Here is a 24,425-nt window from a genome sequence, read left to right as displayed (position 1 = left end):
ATGTCCTAATTTTGCTAGAAACTAATGACAGTGACTTCCTTCCTGGGCAGTGACCATGAATGAGAAGCTTGGGGAACACAGAGCACATGGGGCATACAGTCCCTCAGAGACACAGGCAGCAGTTTCAGACAAGTGTGCAAGGCCCTTCCACTTCAGTGAGTCCCTTCTGTGCTAGTTCCTAAAATTATGTCCTGTATTTTGTGAACCCTAAAGACTGGGGAAAGTAGTGGGTTTATGGTAAATCCAGCCTATTGGCAGTGTCATAGGAGAGGATCAGCCTATATTTTGTGTACATGTGGTGGGTTTTATGCTTAGAACTATAGATCAGGTAAAAAAGAAGACTATCCATATGAGATCAAGAGGTGGTAGACAAAAGTAAATAGGCATTTTCAGTTTCACAATAACGTAAAAATGATTTGAGGTAAGTGTGACAGCATGGCCCCATGTCTGAACAGAGGAAAGATACCTCATTCAGGATCAGGAATTCAGAAATAGGAGGCACAGGAGGAGCAGAGTTTAGCAAATAAAGGACACAGTTGAGGAACCTGGTCTTATTAAGAACCCTCTACGCCCATGAAGTGGCTGAGTCAGAAGAGGATTCTCAGCTTGTAGAATGACAGGGAATTTTTGCTCCTCATCTCTTCAGCACCTAAAATGTTGACTTGACCCTGAAGAAAATTTTGCCTCCTAATGCCATCATCTTTGTAAATATGGGGCAGAATTTAGAAACTTTTGTAGTCCACATCTCAGGAGACTTATGTCTGACCATCTGCCAGGAAATAGATTTTTAAGTCCTTACTGAACAGCCACAATGAAAACTGAATGTGCATGTGTGTCTTGTATCTTCTAGGCCCTGTTCTCACTAGCAGACTTTTCCTGTTTACCCAACTTATGCCTTTTTCTTAGGTGTTAGCAGGCCTTTTGTCCCTTTATTTTTCTTTCTCCTTTTATTTTTATCATTTTTACATTTACTTACATGTGTGCCACCTTGTGCCCACCCGCCCCCAGCCAATTTATGCCAGCCAACACTTCCCTCCTGTCACAGGGACTTTCCCAGCCATGTTATTATTTCACTGATAATCTCAGTAGTTTCATTTAAACATAAGTTTGAATAAGTAACAAATTCATACAAAGTGAAAAATTATGGAATAAATGTGATATAAAATTAGTTATTCTTCCATTTCTCACCTCAACTATTCATATCCCTACCCATTGTGACCATGGATACTAGTTTATTTTGTATTTTTTCTTACGTAGATAAGAATATATGTGTATATTCACTATTTTCTAAGTTAAGTGGATATAACTATAACACTTTCTATAGTCTGTTTTTACTTGCAATAAACTTTTTGAGATGTTCTCATATTAACACCCTTTCATGTTAGTGACTGTACAGTATTCCTCTGAAAGTATGTACCAATATTAACTTTGACAGTTTCTGACAGAAGGATTTCAATATTTTTCCTACTGTATTGGCCTTACAATGATTTTGCTACAAATAAGTGATTAAAACTGTCATTTTCAACTTGGGTAAATAAATGCATAAGAGAAATTCCTACATGTAGAAATGCTAGATGAAAGTCATGTGATATACAATTGCATCAGTTGACACTCTCACGATCAAACATGAAAGTCTGTGAATTTCACCAAACCCTTGGCATGCTAGGACTGTCAAAATCACTTTTCCTCGCCCACCACAGAGATGAAGCAAGAACTTCACAGTTCTAATTTGCACTTTTATTTCAGTAAAATTAAACATTTGAAAAATATTTCTGCATATTAAAATGTGTTTGTTGGTCACTTCTCACAAGAGCTCATCATACATTATCTCCATGCCTAAAACTTGCAAAACAAATGTTTTCTCCATCTGGGTATTTGTCTTTTTGCTTTACTGAAGCCTTTTCTAACAATAATTTCAGTATCCTCTAACTTGTTTCCCAGTGCTTGAAATTAAGTCAATCAAAATTAAGTTTGTCCATAAGGACAAGGATATCAGGACCTGATATTCTTTGATAATTGCTTTTTATTTTTAAACTTTGTAAATGAAACCACTCTGAAACACTAGGAATGAGCCACTGTGTCACGCTATTAAAATAAAGTAGACTTTGTAAATTCCTTACTATAAATTTAATTATTCATTTATAACCTGAACATTTCCAATCCTGCACAAATTAATGTACAAGTTTCAGCAGTGCTACAAATAACACAGTGCAGACCACATAAACAAGCCGTGTAGTTTTTAAGGGTTGATTGTTTTCATTTTCTTTAATCCTTACATTTAGTTGATTTATCTCTTTAGTTAAGGCCTCATATTTCCTTTTAAATCTATCAACAAGCAGTTCTTCTTGCACCTATGAAAGAGGAAGAGTCAACTTTTGAAAAACCTTAATTATTAACAGTCAGGTTTTGCACCTAATAATTTCAGTTAATGCTTATATGTCTAATCTCTTCTACCTTAGAAGGTTCTCTGATATTACAGACATTTGGACCCGAGCAGTGGGAGTGTACTATGCATGATTTACACATCTGTGAGATTTCCTCAACACTGTCTCACTGCACGGTGGAGTTTTGTTCTGGCACCTAGAATGCCCTTTGGGAGAGAATGTGGGTTGCACTGTAACTGATACTCAGGCAATTGATCCTCAGACACTAGAAGGTGTCACGGCCAGAATCATCTAACAAACTATAGGGAACACTGACTTTGTATAGAACTCTGATTATCATGCCCTGTGGGGACAAAGAGTTTATTTTACTCCTGCTCAACAGGATGAATCAGGCAAATAAGGAAACAAATAGAGCAACTTCTGAGCTTTCAACACGTTCCACTTTCCATCAGGCCAAAGCTGATACATTCAGACTAGATGGATCTACTTCATGTCTCTTTGGTGGTCACACCAAGAATCCTAGGGACTAGTGCATTAACGTCATGTTCAACTGATGCTCAATAAGTATCCTTTAATGTCAACAAACAGCAGCCCAGCACCATGGGGGACATTTTTTCAACTCTTAAAAATATAATGCTACTCAAGTGCTGGAGTCTTGCAGATTTATAGGCTTCAGTAGGACCAGTTACTTTTCGAGTTTCCCTTAGGAATCAAACCTGCTCCAAAATTTTGGATGTCTCCTTCCTGAGGAACCAGGGCACTATGTGTTAGGCACTACCAGGTCCCATGCAGACTCACCTTAAGCTTATGCTGCAGCATCTTCTCAGACTCTCTCAGAAAGTTCTGCCTTTCCACCTCCCACTTCTTCTTTAGTTGGGCTATGTGTTCCCAGAAGCTTCTCTCTTGAGTCTTCATTGCTTCTTCTTGCTCCTTCTGTTTTTGTCTCAGCAGCTCCAGTTCTTTCTTCACTGCCTTCTTCTCAGCTCACTAATCTGTCACACAATAGTTTTTAATGGGAAGAAAACAAGAGTCAGGCCTGAGCCTACCTTTCTGAGCTGAGAGACCAAACTCACTTACCAAGAGGGGAACCTGAATTCTCCCACTAGCCATGCCAGCAGGATCATGATTCCCACCATGAGGTACCAGCACTTACTGGCTGGATGTGGAACCCCAACTCCACTGTTGTTTTCAGGTACAGGAGAGCCTGTACTCCATAAGAGGAAAATGCTCTTTGTTTTAGGACAATTTCCTTGTCCATCAGTCAGCAGGATTTACAGGAACCTCCCATCCCTCTGAAAGTGGAACCCACCCTGGTACCTGTGATGGTTTTCTCTCCTTCTGTGAGGGCTTTGACTGACTGCAGGATGGACTTCTCTGTAGCAGCTTGGGACTGCAGGAAGGTCTGGAAGACCTCACTGGCCTGGGGAACCAAGAAGGAACAAACACTAGGCAGTGACGATCTAATCTTCTGATGAAGGAATCGTTCAATAAGATCTCAAGACTGACTGTTTAAGATCCTAGAGGGTTCCTTTAATTCCATGACAACAACAAAAAGTCCAAGCTCTTTGTCGATACATGCAAACCCTGGTTAGCAGGCTCTTTTTAGTTTCTCTAGCCTCCTTCTAGTGATGATGCCTGTCAATCACCCCAGGTTACAGACCCATCAGACTTATGTGCAGTTCTACAAACACATACCCTCCATTGTTTGTCATGCTTACACATACCTTTTCTTCTGTCTTGGTAGTGCTCTATCATTTTTTAACTAGGAGAACATGTAATTCAACTTATATTTTCTACCTCTTGTACAAATTGCATTCCTAGGCTGCCTTCCAAGTTGTTTTGTTTTGCCAGCTTTTTGAGGTATAATTGACAAAAATTGCATATATTTGAAGAGTACAATATAGTGTTTTGATATATGCATACATTGTTTAAATACTGCTGAAATCATGCTAATTTATATATCACCAACTCACAGAGTTACTTTTTTGTTGTTCTTATAACACTTCAGGTCTAATTTCTTAGTAATTTTCAGTTATACAATGTATTAGTTTAATATCATCCTGCTGTACATTGTGTTTCTAGAACTTATTTATTTTGTGACTGTATGTTTGTACCTTTTGACCTATCATTTCCTTTTGCCCTGCCCCAGCCCTCAGAATTACCATCATACTGTATGTTGGCATGAGTTTGACTTGCATTTTTTCTCTTCCTTTCTTCCTTCCTCCCTTTCTTTTTTTCTTTTTGATTTTGTGTCACAGAAAATGGATCATTTCCTGTATCCGTTATATTTTACTTAGCAAAATATCCTTTGTTTTAATCCATGTTGTCACAATTGGCAGGACTGTCTAATCAATAATATTCCATCATACTTTATTATAAATAAATAATACATTTATAGCTATATTATTTGATCATCAAAACAGCATTGTATTCACATTAAAGCAGACACATAGACCAATGGAACATGATGCTTATCTTATACCTTACATAAAAGCAAAAAAATATTTAAAGATTTAAATAAAAGACATGGAACTTTAAAACTCCTAAAATAAATCATAGGGGAATAGCATTTTGACATTGGCCTTTTTGCCATGAGTTTTTTGGGCTTAAATCCAAAGCATAGGGAAATAACTAAATGGGAATACATCAAATGAAAAACTTTTCACACAGCAAAAAATCAACATAATGATTAGGTAACATATTCAATGACAGAAAATATTTTCAAGCCATATAGCTGATAAGGAATTAATATCCAAAGTATGTAAAGAATTCATACAACTCAATAGGAAAGGAAAGAAGATGGTTAAAAAAATGGGCAATAAGCCTAAATAGACATTTTTCAAAAGAAGAAATGGTCAATAGGTATTTGTAGAAGTGCTCACCATTACTAAAATGCAAATCATTGCCACAATGTTATCCCTGTTAAAATGATGACTATCAAAAAGATAAGTGTTCTTTGAGGATGTGGGAAAGGGAACACTTGTAAACTCTTGGTTCAATGTAAATGGGAATATCGATTAAGGAAATGGGAATATCGATTAAGGAAAACAGTATGAAAATTTCTAAAAAGAAAAAATGTTGAGTTTCTAATGCTGCTTTATTAGTTCTAGCACTTGCTGACTGATCCTAGGCAACTTAAAGGTCCTCTATGCATTATGTTTCTTTACTGCATGAATCTGAAAGAGAGCAATAGCTAGTTTATATTATTCTGAAAAACAAACTGGTGTTCCAACAAGATCACCTGAAACTATTCTGGTGTAGGAAGTGAATGCAGACTGCTTATTAATTACTATGCCCCTCATCTTCTCAATGTTTCTATCAGTACATACCAGTTATTGTTGTCTTAAGGTAACCATTATCACACCAACGTTAAGTGACTATTGTTTGTACACCTGAAGTAAGATCATTTCATTCATTTTCACTGAATGTATTGTGCTTAGCACAAACATACTCCTTTTTTGCTGGCAGTGCTGAGGATAGAATCCAGGGCTATCCCAGACAAGTACTCTACCACTGGGTTATAACCCCGGCCATAAACTATCCCACCCTTGTCAGATAAAGAAAAGAAATGGTTTGTTTCAACTGGGTTCCTGGCTCCAAATAGCCTTTGGTCAGAAATTCTTTTTTATCTAAGAGTATCTAACCACTAGGAGATGAAAAATGTCAACACATCGCCATATTCTACTTTCATTTCACAAGTGATGCTATGATCTTAAATTTTCAGAAGGAGCAACAAAGACCCTCTCACTTCACTCTGTGGGTTATCCTTCCTCTCCACCTATTCCTCACCTTCACTCCTGTCCTGGGCAGTAGCTGGTAAGCCTGTTTTACCTTCATTTTGACTTCTAGGTAGAGACTATGGCCTCCAGGAACAGAAAACATTCCTCTGGAAATACTTTCTATCAGGGGTTCTGAAATCTTCTTCAGTTCAGCCTGGCAATATTTGAGGGATGCCTCTTCATTCTGTAGCACAAAATCTTCCTTCTTTCTTTCTATGGTGTCCTGCCAATGTGATGTAAGGAAAAGACAATAGAGAGAGGCTATTAGAGGAAGGTGCTACTGTGATCCTCTTAGAAGGAGCAGTGTGATAGCTGCATAGTGGACTGGGAAAGGGGAAGGAGCCAGAGACTTGCTTTAGTCCCATTCTGGTCAATTCAGACTGTAAAAATGATGGATTTGGGAGATAGGTGATCTATTCAGATATAGTATGATTAGCAGTGACAAAAACCCTAACAATGAACAGTAAAGCATTCATTTTTGGTTGGAAGTACTGCAAGAACCTTTGTAAACACTATAGTTACCCCTACCCTGCACAACAATATGTATGAAAATATACATACAGGAAACTAACTCCCCAGGAATGAGTTAAGTATATCCTAACAGTTTTGAACCTTACAAGAATTCATTCAGTGATAATATGAGGTATGAAGATACTGGAAGAAATATTTTTTTGTTTGTTTATTTGTACTAATAAATTACAACTCAGTGGGATTCCCTCTGTATGAACTAAGAGATTTTTTTTTTGTCACTTTTAGGGGCTGAAAGACAGACTTTCAGTGAGGGTGCCTCTCCAGAGGCGAATTAAGATTTCTCTGAGAGTTCTCTCTTAGTATTCTCATTCTTTATCATCGTGGGCCCATGAGTAAGATGCCTATCAATGCTATGATTGCATTATGTTATGTAGCACAGTTTAGTGGAGAGTGTCCTGTTGGGCATTACCTGGTCACGTGAGTCCTCTAATCAGTGTTATCTGGTTGTGGGAGAAAAGGAAATCAGAAAGAGTAGAAAAAAGAATAGGACTTAAAGATGGTGAGCTTTTTAAAAATGAATGTTCTTGAGGCTGCTAAGCCATTGATAATTTATTTTGCAAAATAGAAAATAATGCCTTTAGTGAAAAGGTAGACTTTACCCTGAAGAGCCCTGTTACTCAGAGAAATACATTTTCTTCCTATGATGGAAAGAATGTGAACCTTGGGATGAAAAGGGTGGCATCTAAGCCTCATTCCAGAAGGGCAGAGGTCTGGAAGGGTAAAAGCTAAAGTTGATTACCACCAGCCTCTCCTGAAGTTCCTGATTGTCATCCTTGAAGGAGAGCTCCATGAAGACAGCAATGGCTTCCCTCTTGCAGGCTGTGTGCACATCCAGTGGCTCCTCTGTCTGTGGGGAGACTCACTTGCTGGGCCATGTGCTCACTGAAGTGGTAGGCTGACTTCTGCACAGCTACTGAGTTCTCACTCTGGGCCAGGGTCATCATTGCATTCTCCAAATAAGGTACTATTCCACTATTAATGGCATCCACATGGGTCTTCACAAATGTCCCCAGCCCTTAATGACATATAGTTAGGGAATAAGTGGAAAGTCCTCTCTCATTGCTCATACAAACTTTTAGGACTGGCATTATAAAAATTATGTTTATCTTAATATTTTTCATCTCCTCCTTCTTCCCCATTCTTATCTCCTACTTTTTGTCCTCTGAATCAATTTCTCTTTAATAACCACTGCTTTCTATGTACGTTCTTTCTTTTATGGTTCTCTAGTTCACATTACAAAATTAAATTACTGATTGCAACCACTTGATTTTTATGACTTCCTGGAAAATATCTTTCCCATTTAAGTACTATAAAAATAGTTTATTAGACATAGAAAGTAAATTACATTAAATAACTTGTAGTCTCACATGAAAATGCAAGTCCCCTAGAAATAGTATGTCAGAAATTTGAAGACTGCAGCAACTGAAACAAGCATCGGCCCACCTTAGGATGGGGACTCCATGACTGCACAGGCTACATGTTATGAAGCCAGCCCTGTTTAATTTTTTTTCTCAAACAAATTGCATGGGATTCATGGCCTACTGCTTATTTTATGATTGGTGTTAATTTATAAAATATCTGGCAAATTCACAATAAGAAACATTTATCCTATGGAATTTCTCTTCATTTTGCAGGATTCTCTCACAAGTGGTAGTTTGTTATTGTATATTTAGTGTATTAGTTTTTTAAAGATGTGTTTATCTTTAAAAAATGATCATGTATGGCCATGCACTAGTGGCTTACACCTGTAATCCTAGCTATATGGGAGGCTGAAATTAGGAGAATTTCAGTGTGAGGCCAGCCTGGTAAATAAATAAATAGTAGGTGAGAAACCATCTCCAAAAAAACCAGAGCAATACGGACTGTAGGTGTGGCTCAAGTGGTGTAGTATCTACTTTGAAGCACAAAGCCCTGATTTCAAACTCCAGTCACACCAAAAAAAAAATGCTCCTATGTAGACATTTTAATTAAGAACCATGCATTCTTATGTATGGTATGAGCACCTGCTTCTTCACATTCCTTTACTTAATCAAACAAAAATATTGACAACCTCCCAAAGAATCTTAGCTTTGTCACACATTCTGAATCTCAAGGACATGGTTTAGGACACAAGAAACTCACGATTTCCAGTGACAATGATTCCACTTCTCAGTGTCTTGGTCTTTGCATTGGTTAAGATATAGGAGCTAAAGTTTTTTGATTGTATCTGGAAATTCTGTTCCAATTGGTTTTCTGTAACTTTCTCCAATTTGTATAATAATTTTTTGTCACTTGTAGGCCAAAGACAAAGTACTTATGGACTGGAAAGAAATATCTGATACACTCTCTAGGCATGTTGGACTTTTGGGTTTGGGGATTTGTTCCTGTCAAAAGAGAACCATAGAAGAGATATCCTGCAGACCAGGTGATCGAGGACTTTTCCAAGAATCTTTGTATAACTATAGCTCCTTCATCCTATTGTAAATATACCTGCATGGAAATCTAGCCAATACAAGGGATGTCCAGGTTTGAACAGAGCTAAGAGTCAAGGCAGTACTTCTGGAGAGGAAGGGAGGCATTTGTTTCATGGGGAGAAACCTGTAATTGGCTTCCATAGCCCTTATATCGTAGACAATATATAGACTATTCTTTAAGGTTTGGAATAATTGATTTACTAAAAAAAAGATTGTCAGAAGGACTTTTCTGATATTGCAGTCCCATGTCAAAAATGGGATATGGGTTCTAAAGTATAGTAATGCTAGAAATAATGATAAGATGTTGCTGGAAAAAATATCTAAGTACAGATGTTCTGCAAGACAGCAAAGAGTAATCAAAATCAGAGCCAAATAATATACTCAACATTATCTTTACCTTTTTTCCCATGACACTCACTATTTGTTCAAAAATTACTTGATACAACATTGTCTCTAAATTTCCTCTGTGAGTTTTATCTTAATCTCTGAATCTTTTCAACAAATCTAAAGCCATGATCACCTATCAATCTCCATTCACCATTAGCAAGGACCTCAATTCAGTCTCAAATAAACACATATGTCAAAGGCTGAATAAGGTTGAGTTGATCCCACTTCTCTATTGAGCCTTCCTCCCCCAACCCACGCCAGGCTCTGATACCTGGAATCAACTTCAAGGCATTCACCAGGTACTCATCTTCTGTGATGTCATGCCCATCTAACTTCTGTTCCAGAGTGAAATCCTGGATAGCCCAGACAGTCAAAAAAGAAACTCGCAAACTCTGCGGTGTCCTCTACTTCATCAGGTCTGAGGCTGGATTTTGCCCTTATTAGCTGTGTTAATTCAGTCACGTAACTGGGATCACAGCTAAGGAATGTGAGACAATAAATCTTCCAGATCTCATGTAGAAACAAATTTTATAAACATCCCTTTTTCTACTGTGTTCATTCTTACTCAACCAAGACAATTCAGTTAAAGCAAAGAAGAAACAGTCTCAGTTGCTATTCTCCTGAACTCAACGAAACATAGTGGTTCTGGTCCTGGAAGGATACTGCAGCTGCTCCAGGGCCTGGTGGTTGATGGTGCCCATGCTGTTGTACACAAAGGTGCTGCTCAGAAGCACGGCCAGGGCAAAGATCCTCAAGTCATTCTTAGTGTCACCCTAGACAGCACATGAGAGTGAAGGACTTAGGGGTCCCTCTTCATTCACTCCTTTGGTTGTCCATGTATTGTATTGCAGAGTTATTTTATTGGATTGAAGCAATAACTATGCATGAGAGCAGGAAAGGAGGATGGACAAGTTTCATGGATGAGTTTGACACAGATGCATATATTACCCACACCGAGTTATGAACATATGATCAGCTAGTAATTCTGCCACCATTTGTTTACATTTTGTTTTGTTTTGGTCTACTGACAATTCAAGTAGATATAAAACAGATTTATGCAAACTACAATCTATTACAAATTAGCAGTCCATTTGTGCTATACTTATATGATAACTGAGAACTTTTTCTGAATTTTCAAATTCAGGATTTTTTTTAAAAATTAGCTTAATTTTATATTTTTATTAGCATATATTAGTTGCACAGGGTATTTCAATGTAACGTTTACATATGTGATTGATAAATCTTGATTAGAATAATCTCCTGCATCATTCTCCTTCATCCTCTGTCCCACTGTCTTAAAAAACAATTTCAATAGGGTTCATTGATCTATTTTCATATGTGGAAGATATGCTAAGTCTGTGCCTTCCTTCCATACCCACCTTTTGCAATAATAGAGCCAAGGACTTACTGCTGCTACTTTTAATTTAGTCTTAGGTGAATACAAATTAGGAGAGAAGATTGAATATAACCAGCTAACACTATTGACACAACACACCATATGTTTTAGTTCACAATATTTTTAATGGGTCTAGCTCAGGCTTTTATTCACTGCAGAATTCATCTCCAGAGTTTACAGATTTGGACCAAAACCTTAATGGTGAAACTGAAGCTTATTTAAATAGATTCTTTCACTGAAACAGCATTTTCATGGTCCCTACCACCAACCCATCAAATCCATGCATCTTAGGTAGTAGATCCCATTGATCTATTGTCACAGCTTTTTTCGTGGAGCATTCCTAATCTAACGACTGGATCAGTTTCCCATTCTCTGCATTGTATTGATTACACTCCACATATCTCTCTCCACATCCAGCTCTTGGCCTTGAATTTCTCTTTGTTTTATCTGCAATACTAAGCATAGAGCCCTAAACTTCATCTGTCAACACATATTTAAGAAATTACACCATAAATAAAATTTACCCCAAACATACCAGTGTGATTACTAAGGAAGTTTGAGGAAATGGAGTTTAGCCTTGTTATTCATGATTGGATTTGCAGTTTACAGGGCTATGTTACAGAACTTAAACTGAGGTGACAAATTTGACAAATTGGGTAAAGAAGAGCACAGAAGATTCTCTGCTTCACCTTTTCAACATCTCCCAGGCCCTCGGTGTCCAGAAGGACCAGTGTGTGGTTTGGGTTGGTGGGGTGGGGCAGACACCACATCCAGATGCCCTTGGTTTGAGACCTCACAGTGGATATGAGGGGGAAGCCTGCAAGGGAAGAGGAAAAACAACAAACATCCATAGCAGAGACCAAGCTGTCAGGTAATGTGGTTGGAAGATATAGCACAAGGCAAGGAAAGTGTGTGCTACTATTTCAGCAAAGGTAACTAATCCAATCTTTATCAAGAACTTTCTCAAGAAACATTTTGTAACCCCTATTTGACTCCTTCCAAATGCTTAATGTATGTCATGTTACAGAACTAGCATAAACTTGTTAACTTATGTGCTTGGATCTGACACTGAAGAGCTTCCATGTCCTCTACCTTCTCTTAAAATTTGGTCAGTGGGAAGCAAGAGCACATGATCCCACAGGAGGTGTGCATTTCCCAGCTTTCACTTTGGTGGGCTGAAGTGTCCCAAAGGCCTTGTTTTATGTCAAGACACAGTTCCTTTCATATAGCTCTGTCCAATGATTCTGCTCTTGACCATATCAAGGCATCCACTCTTTGCTCTTCAGAGTATAGGTGTGCTAACACCTACTGGCCACTCCTGTTGCAAACTTACCACATGCTTTCTCACTCCTTGTTGATTCCCTTTGCCCTTCCTGTGCACTTGCTCCCTGCTGTGTTTGCTGGGACCCTCAGGCCAAAAAAGCACTGGGGTCAATTGATCATGGACTGAAACATCCAAAGTCATGTGCCAAAATCAACCTTTTATTCTTATTCTTGATTGGGTCATTGTCATAGTGATGCAAATTGACTCTCACATTGGGCTATCTGTGTTCTTCCAGGACTTGTAAGAATACAATGGCTTTTGTTGTTTTTTTTCACTCCCATTTCCTCTCTTATTTTATTCCTTTTCTTACTCCATTTTAAGCACTTGAGCTCAGTGTTCATTTCCTCATCAGGGGGATTAACTGAAGGAAATGTATAAAAGACACCTATTGGCCTTTCTTTTTTTTTTCCAGATTAATTTAGCTTTTTTTTTTTTTTCATTTTTCTTTTATTATTCATATGTGCATACAAGGCTTGGGTCATTTCTCCCCCCTGCCCCCACCCCCTCCCTTACCACCCACTCCACCCCCTCCCGCTCCCCCCCTCAATACCCAGCAGAAACTATTTTGCCCTTATCTCTAATTTTGTTGTAGAGAGAGTATAAGCAATAATAGGAAGGAACAAGGGGTTTTGCTGGTTGAGATAAGGATAGCTATACAGGGCATTGACTCACATTGATTTCCTGTGCGTGGGTGTTACCTTCTAGGTTAATTCTTTTTGATCTAACCTTTTCTCTAGTTCCTGGTCCCCTTTTCCTATTGGCCTCAGTTGCTTTAAGGTATCTGCTTTAGTTTCTCTGCATTAAGGGCAACAAATGCTAGCTAGTTTTTTAGGTGTCTTACCTATCCTCACCCCTCCCTTGTGTGCTCTCGCTTTTATCATGTGCTCATAGTCCAATCCCCTTGTTGTGTTTGCCCTTGATCTAATGTCCACATATGAGGGAGAACATACGATTTTTGGTCTTTTGAGCCAGGCTAACCTCACTCAGAATGATGTTCTCCAATTCCATCCATTTACCAGCGAATGATAACATTTCGTTCTTCTTCATGGCTGCATAAAATTCCATTGTGTATAGATACCACATTTTCTTAATCCATTCATCAGTGCTGGGACATCTTGGCTGTTTCCATAACTTGGCTATTGTGAATAGTGCCGCAATAAACATGGATGTGCAGGTGCCTCTGGAGTAACAGTCTTTTGGGTATATCCCCAAGAGTGGTATTGCTGGATCAAATGGTAGATCGATGTCCATCTTTTTAAGTAGCCTCCAAATTTTTTTCCAGAGTGGTTGTACTAGTCTACATTCCCACCAACAGTGTAAAAGGGTTCCTTTCTTTTCAAAAGCTTAAACTTACGGTACAGAGGATTTGAGGACAAGTCCCTGGAATCACTGGGTGATCTATCCTGCCCAACAGTTCAAGTGAGCTAGCTATATGCCCACTTGCCATATGGCAATGCTTCCTTAGTTTAACTGTGTGTAGAAATAAAGGTGATAGTGTTCCTAGAGTTTCATATTGCCACACAATGAGAGAGAGAGTGAGAGCAAGAGCAAGAATGAGAGTGGGGGGGAGAGAGAGAGAGAGAGAGAGAGAGAGACCTAGGAATCTCTAGTACACTGAGTTTAAATTTATAATGGTACTGGATCTATGAGCCAGAGAAGAAGGAGAAAACTGTATGTAAGGGAAAAATTGTAGGAAATTAAAATATAGAAGCCTCAGATAGTATCATAGTAAGAATGTACTAACAGTCAATTCAAACAAAGAAGACAACTTGGTAGAAAAAAATGCATACTTTACAAAATAGGGAATACAATATCAAGGTGCTCTAACTTATTTATAGTGAGATAAATATCATACAACTATGCAGTCCACAGATCAGCAAGTGAAACAGTTGTCCTATGCTACCAAATTTTTGTAGGCTATGTGGACCCCAAAGTTACTGTTAAGAGTATGTAAATTGTATATATAAAGTTTGAAAAGCTGTTTAACATTACTTAGAAAGACTGAACACACATACTATTTGGTCCAGAAATTACATTTCTGGGTATATTGCATAAGGGAAGTCTGTTCATATGTGCACCAGAATATGAATGAATAATACTCTTGGCAACTTAATTCATTAAAGATAAAAAACAGGAAATAACACCAATATTCATCAATAATAAAGTAGATAAACAATTTTTGGTATCCTGAGACAACAGCATAGCATAAAGTAGAGAAAATGAGCAAATAGATACATGTGAGAACTAGCAGAAGCTTATAACTTTTTTTGGAGTAAAAGTAGCAAGACACCAATAATACACACACTCTTTTCTATAAAATCCAGAAGAAGGCCAAAGTGAATTGTTTTCTAGAATGCATAATAGGCTACAGAATCATTTTTTAAAACAGGTATGGAAGAACTGTGCTCTGAAAACCAAAATATAGGTGAGTTTTAGGGAAGGTATGAGAGGGTATGACTCCAGCTTTGCAGGGTTGGTAAGGTTTACTTTTTAATCTGGATAGTGATAATGGAGATGTCTGCTTCATATTTCTGAACTTTATCATACATATATACTTTAATTATAGTATGTGCTATGGTAGTGATAATTTATTAAAGATTTTCTGTGAAGAAATTAGGTAAATAGATAAATAACAAAATCCTGGAAATTTAGATGCTGGATATACAGGTATCCTACTATGCATCATTTTGCCCATTTGCTTTTTAAAAGGACACACTGAACTGTGTTTGGTGGTCCTTGGGATGAGTGTGCAACGTGGGTGAAGGATATGGGAGAAAGGAAGGGAGTACTTGCTGGAGCTCAGTTCCTGAGCAGGTGAGAGTGAATGGGATCAGGAAGAGTGGTGGAGAAGATCTTTTGATAGGGCCACAGAGCTTTTTGTTAATGGGCAAAAGAGGGAGATTTTGTGGTTAGGTTTGAGGTTATAAATATGACAGTAAATAAGAAATGTTCTTCAGTGGGAGGGATTAGGTTCTTCTTAAGATGGCCCTAGAGAAGGTATGATCAGCTCATCCTATCACTTGTTCCAAGAAAATGTCTCCTCACTTACCACTGTTCTGCCCAGCAAGGTGATTCATGAGGTAGGATTTCCCTGTATGACACAGCCCAACAATTGCTACCACCACCAAAAGTTGAGATGTCTTTTCAAGAAACCTTAAGGCTTCTGAATTCAGCATCAGTTGCTCCTTCCTGTTTTCCACTAGGAAAATGAGAGCTCTCATGGTAGGTATAGATGGCATGGCTCCTGAAACTTGGAAAAGCCACTCACTGGAATGTATGAACTTGGAGTCATTTCTCCTGGTTATTCAAGGCACGTGCATATCATTTTTCTGCTTGTGAATCAAAGGTACCAACTTCCACATTTTGTATATTCTAAAGGAAAAAGACAATCTGGTTGGGTCAGAACATGGCCCAGCTGCCTTTTGTTCCCTGTTTTATGACCCCAAAGCACTGTTGGGCTTCTAAAGAGTGGAATGAGGAAAGTAAGGCATTGATGACAGAGCCATGAGAACAGTTATATCTGGGGGTAAGTGGAATCAGAATGAGATATTGAGTTGAAAATTGGTTAGAAATGGTTCTAGTCATTCCAAAGGAATTTGGTGACTCAATTCTTTGACTATTATCTGCTACATGGTGGATATTATTCTAGGTTTCCATTATCAAGGAATAAACAAAATGGACAAAGATTCAGTGGCAGAAACAGGTAATAAAACAAATATGTAAAGTATATGAGTGTGTGTGAATTATAATTCTTAGAAGAAAATATGCAGGGAATGGGGTAGTGATATGGGATTTTGAATTTATATTTATATAGTCTAGAAAGAGCTCAAGGAGAATGGAAGAAAATGAAGAGTCTCATTGACTTTGATCAGAACAGATGTCTTCAATCAGTCAGGAAAGTACTGAGAACAGGGAGGGACTGGAGGTGTGGTTCAAGTGGTAGAGGGTCTGCTTTGCAACTGTGAAGCCCTGAGTTCAAACTCCAATCCTATCCCTCCCAACCTCCTCCCCTCCAAAAAAAAAACACTAGAGGAGGGAGGCTGGAAGATACTACCCCACCGGGACAGCCTTGCAAAAAGGTGCTGGGGTATGGCTTTTCAGTTCCAGAAAGGGGTTCCTTCCCATGCTCCCATGGACAAGGACAGGATGAACTCATCAGCATTCTCACTGGATTCTGCTGCAGTCCCTGGTGAATGCCCAATGTGCATCAGCACTTTATGGGGACGCAGGACAATGGTTTCTTCCTTGCAGACACCTCTGCAACATAGATACTGAGTTTGTCCACAGAAAAGTGTTAGGAGGGTCAGATGCCATGCCACCACTAACAGTGAACTCTGTCTTTTGTCCACTGGCCAGTGTGAGGCTACAACCCTAGAGAAGAGTGAGCACTGGGCAACTTGCTGATGTTGGCTGCTAGGGAAAGAAGCTTGAATGACCGAGTTTAGGAGTTGACTCACCTGGCACTGGCTCTGCAGGCGGGAGAAAAGTCTCAGATGCCTTCCCTAATTCCTTGAGCTTCCTCCTGATGCTGGTTCTTTGGAAAATCCACTGTTCTTCTTAGAAGTTGATAATCAAACAGGGTATTACAGCCATCCAATTAGGAGCTGAGAGGAAGAGAACTGAAGATGAAACTGCACTTCTTCCCTGCTGAATTGACAGATGAGTTTTCTGCACTATTTCCTAGTGGGCAGGAAAAGGGAGTATGTGAGGTGAGTTGGTTGGGGGAGGAAAGTCCTGGTTTTCACAGCCCTATCTGAAGTTCCTCTGCCATTTCCTCCCAGAGAGTGAGCTAACAGTTTCCCTGTCCACTTTGCCACTTTGAATGAGGTTAAGACTAGCTTTGTGGCACACAACTGGTTGGACCCTGGAAGAGTGTGGTTGAGGTTCCTAGAAATGATAAAACTCCCTTGACTGCATGGAACCTGGATAGACTTGCCCATGAAGTAACTGCAGTGCTGTCTCCTTCTGGTGAACTACTGGGTCTGGGTCTAAAGGGCCTGAACTCACTATTTAAATAGGACTAGCTTTTCTCTTGAAAACATTAGAGAAGCTGGACTATGCTGTGGCCTATTATTGATATTTAAATTTTTTAGTTTCATTAGCAATTTTTAAAAAACAATGTGCCTACCAGAGAATATTAGCCCCTCGCACATTAGGTAGAATACATATTAGTTTTATAATTAGTTTAAAGGGGGGAATAAATAACTTTCTGTAACAGGGATTGGTAGACTCGGCCTGCAGGACAAATCTTCCTGTTGTCTGTTTTTGTAAATGAAGTTTTCTTGAAACAGAACCATACCCATTCATATACATACTGTCCATGGATGATTTCAGAGTTGAGCAGGTTCCAGGAAACACTGCTTTCATTTTAGAATCTTTATAGAAAAAATTATCAAGGAAGAAAATCAAAACAGAGTTAGCACTGGTTGGGGCAATTAGAAAGGAGTTAGGAGGTTATGATTGAATCAGATTTGACACAGATCCACATGCAAAGTGACCGTTAACTGGGCTGCAGACACGCCCCTTATTCTCAGGTACAGTGACCTGTGGATTTGGCCAGACAGTAGTTTCCAAATATTTGCTAACCTTTGCTGATCTTTTGCTCAATAGACCCCTTCCCCAAACTACTCAGAGACTAAGACTACACCCAAGCCTTCTCTTACAGACAGGTTAACTTCCATCAGCACCATTCTCTGTGGAGGCCCTTGTGGTTTCAGGTTCTAAATACACACAGAATTTTAAAGCTCCTTGAATTTGTGTCTTTTGGATTACAATTGTAATTAGCTTGAAATAAGTAACTTTTCTTTTTAACAGGCTGATTTTGTTCTTGGTAAAGGAGGGGAAGTGTCTCTACCCCTTGTGGAAAGCTTTTCTGGAGCTACAGAAATCAGACTAGTCAGTACTGGTCATAACAATGCATACAAAATTATAGGACAATCTTCACAGGAAAGAGGCTAAAACAAATGCTCTCAAGAACTGCTTATGGTAAGGTTCTATTTCACGTTAGTGGTACATAATGAGCCCAACAAATTGACTAGAATAACTGGATAATCTCATAGAGAAAAAAAGAGATTAGGTCCAAAATATAATCATATGTCAAACTAAATTTCAGATATACCATAGATTTAAGCATGAAGATTGAAACTACACAACTTGAAAGTCTCAAATAATTTAAAAAATATTAGAATGTTGGTCTTTTTCATGCATGACATCAAACTCAGAAGACTGAAAATACATGTAAAAGTATATAAAATTGAAATAAATTCATTTTATACAAGGAATTCAGAAGAAAATCAACACTTTGTAACCATATTTTTAACTTGCATCACAGAAAAAGAGCTAATTTACTTGAACAATGTCATAGCAAGAGAGAAGACTAAAGCATATAAATATATGGCTCCTAGAATATAAGTAAAAGATATTCAACCATACTCATAGTTATAGAAATGATAGCAAATTGTTTTAGAAAATTATGGGATAAAGGACTTTTCTATGAGCGTATAAATTGTATGGTATCTGTTGAGAACTTGTCCTAATATTTATTACATTTTAATGTATGTATGACTGGACTTTGCATTTTCACTTTTAGAAAATATACATGTACAAAACTAAATACAAAGGCATATATACCACTTATGAGATTCATTGGGTCACTGCTTTTTGGGAGAAAAGGTTAGAAAGTACTTCAAAGTTCATCTACATAAGATTGGTGATATAAATATTGAAAACATAAATATTATAAAGTATAGTAAATACAGTTAGTGAAATACTAGATTTGAGACTCAGGAGGAAATGATGGTGCAGTTTCAGTCTGAGGGCTGGCTATAGACAAAGAGCGAATATCCTTGTTCCATGGTTACCGGGTGGGAGAATTCTCTCTCTTGGTAAGGACAGCTTTCTGGTCCATTCAGGCCTTCAGCTGATTAATTCAGGCCTAACAACATTATGGAGAACAGTTTGCTTTTACTTAAATCTACCAACCGACAAGCTAATTGGATTATCCAAGAATACCCTCACACAAATACTGAGAATGCCAAGGATCTGAGCACCCTTAGGATCAATCATGTTGACACATAAAATTAACCACCACAAGTCCACCCTTGGTCAACTTTAATCCTGTAGTTTTCTGCTTAAATCATACTTAATCTTTACATAGAGAGAATAATAAGCTCATGATTCCAAATAATATATTCCAAGTATACTGTATACCACCCCAGTGTACTAATCTCTTTTCCAGAAGAGGAGATAAAATCCTGGAGTGTTGTTTACTTTTCTCCTTCTTGACACCCTGTTATTTAACAATGATATAAAGTTAATAATATTTAAATTCTATGATATGAATTCAATATATAGTATATTACAGGATAAGTGACTAAGAGAGAAAAGAAAGCAAAAATATTTGATGAATAAAGGTATATTCATAACAACTAAGAAAGAGAAATGGTGACTACGTGCAACTGAATTGTCTTTCTGTAATTGATCAGATGGTCATAGCTGGTATCCACAGCTACCTTCTTCTACTACTCATTCCATATCTCCTTCTTCCTCACATGCACCTCAGCTGCCATAGCTCTTTAGGTGACCCAAATGTCCCTTCTGAGGGATCTGGGTCACTATAGTCCTGGATGGGTGGGTTGGGGTAATTTTACACTCACCTCATCCAGAACATGATAATGAAGAGATTCTTTAAGGGATCACCTGTGTTACAGACATACTTTCTTACCTTCCATCATAAATTAGTATTCAATGGCCTGGTGTTATTCAGGATCAATCATCACAGTCATCTTAGTAATTCCTGTCTTTGCTGGTTGTATACCTCACAAAATTTATAGGCAGAAATCCTGGCCCATGAGATGATTGTATCAAGAGGTGAGGTCCTCATGAATCGGTTAGTGCACTTCTAAGACAGGACCCAGAGTGACCCTTTGGCCTCTCCTCTATGTGGAGGACATAGTTAGAAGACACCATCATGATTCAGAGAGAGGGCCCTCACTGAATCTTCTTACAGCCTCCAAAACTGTGACAAATAAGTTTCAGTTTTGAAAAAGCTACCCAGCTTATGATATTTTGTTCTAGCATTCTCTTCACGTAAAAACTACTTTTTCTGATATGAGAATAGCTAGTACTGTTTGCTTTGGGTTCTGCATGCCTGATAAATCTTTTTCCAACCTTTCACTTTTAATTTGTGTGTATCTTTGTGAGGTATGTTTCTTGTAGACAACAGATTGTTGGATTAGGTTTTTTAATCCAATCTGAAAATCTGTGTCTTTTGATTGGAGAGTTAAGTCTTTACATTTATAAGTTCATTTATAAATGAGAGGTATTTACTGATTCCTGTGTTTCTATTGCTTGTTTACCAGATTGAGCTCATGTTGAATGTTCTTTACGTTGGCTTTGTTCATCTTTGGGTTTTGCTGGTTTACTGAATTGATCATGCTTGCTACTCTCCTAGCTCTCACGAGATTATCAATGACCTCTTTTGAGTTTTATTCTTTCCTTGCCTCTTGCATTTGTGAATGTTTTTCATCCTCTTCCATGTGAATTAGTCCCTTGAGTAGTTTTTGTCATTTTGGCTTGGTGAACATGAAATATTTGTCTTGCAAGGTCCTTATTTCTCCATCCAGCTTGGAGGACAGCTTTACTGGATTGGCAGTTACTCTCTCAGAGCTGGAATTATATTGTCCTATACTTTCCTTGCTTTCAGAATTTATTACTGAGAGGTCTGAGGTGATTTTAATTGTTTTCCTTTGTATGGAAGCAGGTGTTTTTCTCTTGCAGCTTTCAGTGTCCTCTTTTTGTTCTCTAGTCTTGGCATTTTAATTATGATGTCATGTGGGGTTGTAGTTGTCATGTCTCCTGTACATGGGTGTCTATATTATTACATAGACTTGGGAATTTTCTGCTGTGATTTCATTGAATAGCTTTCCTATGAATTCAATTTACATTTCAGCAACATCTTCCACTCTGTTCATTCTTAGTTTGGTGTTTTGATTGTGTCTCAGAGTTCTTGTATGTTGTATTCATTTTTTTCTTTGTGATTGTTTGTGTGCAGTAACTCCTCGATCTTGTCCTGCATCTCTGATACTATTTCTTCTGCTTGATCTTGTCTAATGATAATACTACCTTTGTGGTTTGTATTTGATATATTTATGATTTCATTTCTAACATTTCTACTTGGTCATTTTCTATAATTTCCATTTCCTTGCTGAATTTCTCTCCCATGTTGATGACTTTTTTGTCTAGGTCTTGGACTGATTTCCTAACTTAATTTATCTGTTCATTTTAAACCTTTTTGAGGTCACTGCTCATTTTTAACAGTAGACTTCTGAATTCTCTCTCAGGCTCTTTGGCCATTCCATATCTTTAGATTCATATGTTGAGATGTTGTGGTGGGAGTTTGAAGATGAGACATTTCCTTGATTTTTCATATTAAATTTCTATGCTTGATTTGCACATCTGTTTGTCTAAGTTCCCCTTTACTTCCTTGGGTGAGCAGAAAACCTGCTACCTGCTGCAGTAACAAGGTGAACAATTCAGCAATTAATTAAGTATTTGAATGAGTAAGAACAATTAGAACCCTTATCTATCTCCCCAGGTTGTATGGGAGCAAAACTGGTTTCCAGGGGGATGATGTTGGAACTTGACCCCGGTTTCATGATATACAGATTAGAAATTGACTATAATGGGGACTGGATGTGGGGAAAGTAGGGGAAGGTCATGATAAATGGATGGGGAGGTAGATGTAGGAGGTAGCAGTATAAGAGTGCTCTATATATTTATGACAGGGAAATAGAGAATGGTTTGGGGGGTAGGAAGGAAAAAAAGAAAAATGAAAAAAAGAAGATTCCAACAGTTAGAAACCAAGTTAAAAAAAAAGAAGAAAAAAGAAAAAATGAGACAAACAGCCAAAGAAGAACAAATTAGACAAAGGGAAACAGAGAAAACAAACAAACAATAAATAATAACAACAGCAAAAAGATAAACAAAAATACTTATATTTCTTGTTGGAGTGATGTGCATTTGTCCTAGTCCTTCTTGTTCTGGTTGTTATGGGAACAGCTTTGGGAGGGCAAAGTTGTACCTGTAGCCTAGGGTGTGACAGTGGCCTCAAGGAAGGTTAGCTGGGGCCAGGTTATTGATACCCTATGAGACAATTCTCTTGGAGAGCTTTACCCTCTGAGTTATTTTGAGTCTTGAAGGCCAACTTAGATGGGGATGTGAGGTTTCCTGTGCATGTGCTAAGAGATCAGAGTATGCAGGGCCACTTGTTCTGTGATTAGGTTGCAGGTAGCTTGAAAGGGTGGGGCCACAGACATCTGGCACTTCTGCTGCTTTTCAGATTGCTCTAGTCAAAACCTTGCCCTCTCTATGTCTGTCTCTCCTAGAAGTCTCTTGCACAGACACTGGTTCTGAGACCTGGAACCTCCCATGCTGCAACCTTTTAAATTCCCAGAGTTGCTCAGTTTTGAAGCTTGCTTGAGTAAAGCAGCTGTTCTAACTTCAGTTCTCAATCAGTGGGAACTGGGTGTTTTGACCTTATTCAATGTAACTGCTGTAGCACAATTGGTTGGGGACACTTACCTCGAGGCATTTTTTGCTGTTTTCTTAACAGGAACCCTTGAATTGCCCTGTCTGACCTTCTCCCTTGAATATCTGCCCCTTGTGGCTGACTCTCAAGTGGACACAGTGGCTGGGACTCCCAGAACTCTCTGGGCTGTGATTTTTCAAGTTCCTTGAATTGTTCAGTCTCAAAGCTCACCTATCTACAAGGAGCTTCAGATATCTGAGCTCTCTACCAGCAAAGGCAGAGTCACCAATTCCCTACCTCAGCTCCTTTTAACTTCTTAGTTCACTGTAAGTCAAAGCCTCTCCATGACCAAGTGTCTCAAGATACCCTGAGAAGTGATTCCTCCTTGATGGCAGGATTCCAAGTACCTCAGACTGATCAGCAGGCACTCTCTCCAGACAGCACTTTCACATAGCTCTCTGAGATATGTTGAATGAAAAATTGTCTTGTTTGCTTCTGGCTTGTCATGCAGGGAAAACTACTGTCCCATCAGATCCCTGCACTGGGGTTAGGGTTTGTGGGCAGTGTAATTATTTCATCCCAGAGCTAGGGTTGCCAGTTTATTGAGGCAGCAGCAGCAGCCTGGCTTACCTTGAAGCATATGCTTCAGCTTCCCCTCTCTCCAAGGGGAGCTGGGGCTGGAACCCAGGCTGGTACAAACTCTTTCTTGATTTAGTTTGTCATCTTTTTGATTTGCTCTATTTTTCTGATCTCCTATCACTCTTTTGTGTTTCTCTGTGCTCTTCTTCTCTTTGGCACTTCTGTATGTCTCTCCTTTGTCATCCAAACTCTTGTTCATGAGGTCTGATGGATAAAGCTTCTTCTCCTCTGCCATCTTTTCCCTTTGATATGGCATTATGAAAAGATTAATTGTCCTGGTGGAAGCATTTCTTGCATTGGAATTAAGATTATAGGACAGAAGCATATATGATTGTGGGAACCAAACACAATTTTTCTCAAGTTTTAAAAATAATCAGCATTTTAAAAAAGGTAACATGTGCATTGTAGGAAACAAAAATACAAGAAGTACAGCTTCAGGAATTTCAGCTGGCCATGTCCTTCTACTTCCTGCATGTGTACACAAGGAGATCTTCTTTAGAAAATTGAGATAGTATGGTATTTGTCATGATTTCCACACATCAAATGTTCACCAGTTGAAAATACAAAAACAATATAAATATTTTGATAACCAAGAATACATGACACCAATCCAGTATATTATAAAAAAAATCCTGTCTTTTTTTAGGACAAAAATTTCACTGAAGACAAAATTGGCAGTAGGCCTCATGACAGAAGCATTGGAATTACAACTCAAATGCTGCATTCCTTTCATGCTCAATTTAAGATGAGACAAAAGCAATAGAGTACACTAAGCATAATTTCTAAGAGAGTTCACTGTCATGTCTATATTATTAAAATAGTATTCAGAAGGTATGCTTCACTGAATTAATGTATTCTTATTGTACAGCCAGAAGATGCACATACATCAATGGATCTCACCAGAGTGTAAATCTGATCACACCTGCATAGGTAGTCTTCCTTTTGTCCTTCCACTGCCAGCCTAACGTTAAATCCTGACTCACACTGCACAATAACTCCATGTT

The 24,425-nt window shown here is 38.4% G+C and overlaps 1 protein-coding gene across 1 annotated transcript; it reads right to left on the bottom strand.

The window, feature by feature from the left end:
- Positions 1-2,171: 2,171 nt before the first annotated feature.
- On the bottom strand, positions 2,172-23,656 carry LOC109680768 (guanylate-binding protein 7-like). The gene is given in 15 exon segments (XM_074055390.1): positions 2,172-2,351; positions 3,183-3,367; positions 3,431-3,439; positions 3,702-3,804; positions 6,174-6,386; positions 7,434-7,539; positions 7,541-7,709; positions 8,816-8,974; positions 8,977-9,057; positions 9,806-9,903; positions 9,905-10,000; positions 10,198-10,307; positions 11,620-11,747; positions 15,304-15,453; positions 23,413-23,656. Coding segments are annotated over 15 exon segments (2,031 nt in total).
- Positions 23,657-24,425: the final 769 nt, after the last annotated feature.

Source organism: Castor canadensis, chromosome 15 (genome assembly GCF_047511655.1).
Source record: "Castor canadensis chromosome 15, mCasCan1.hap1v2, whole genome shotgun sequence".
NCBI lineage: Eukaryota > Metazoa > Chordata > Mammalia > Rodentia > Castoridae > Castor > Castor canadensis.
The sequence above is the reverse complement of the archived record's forward strand: the minus strand, read 5'-3'. Positions and strand labels throughout refer to the sequence as shown.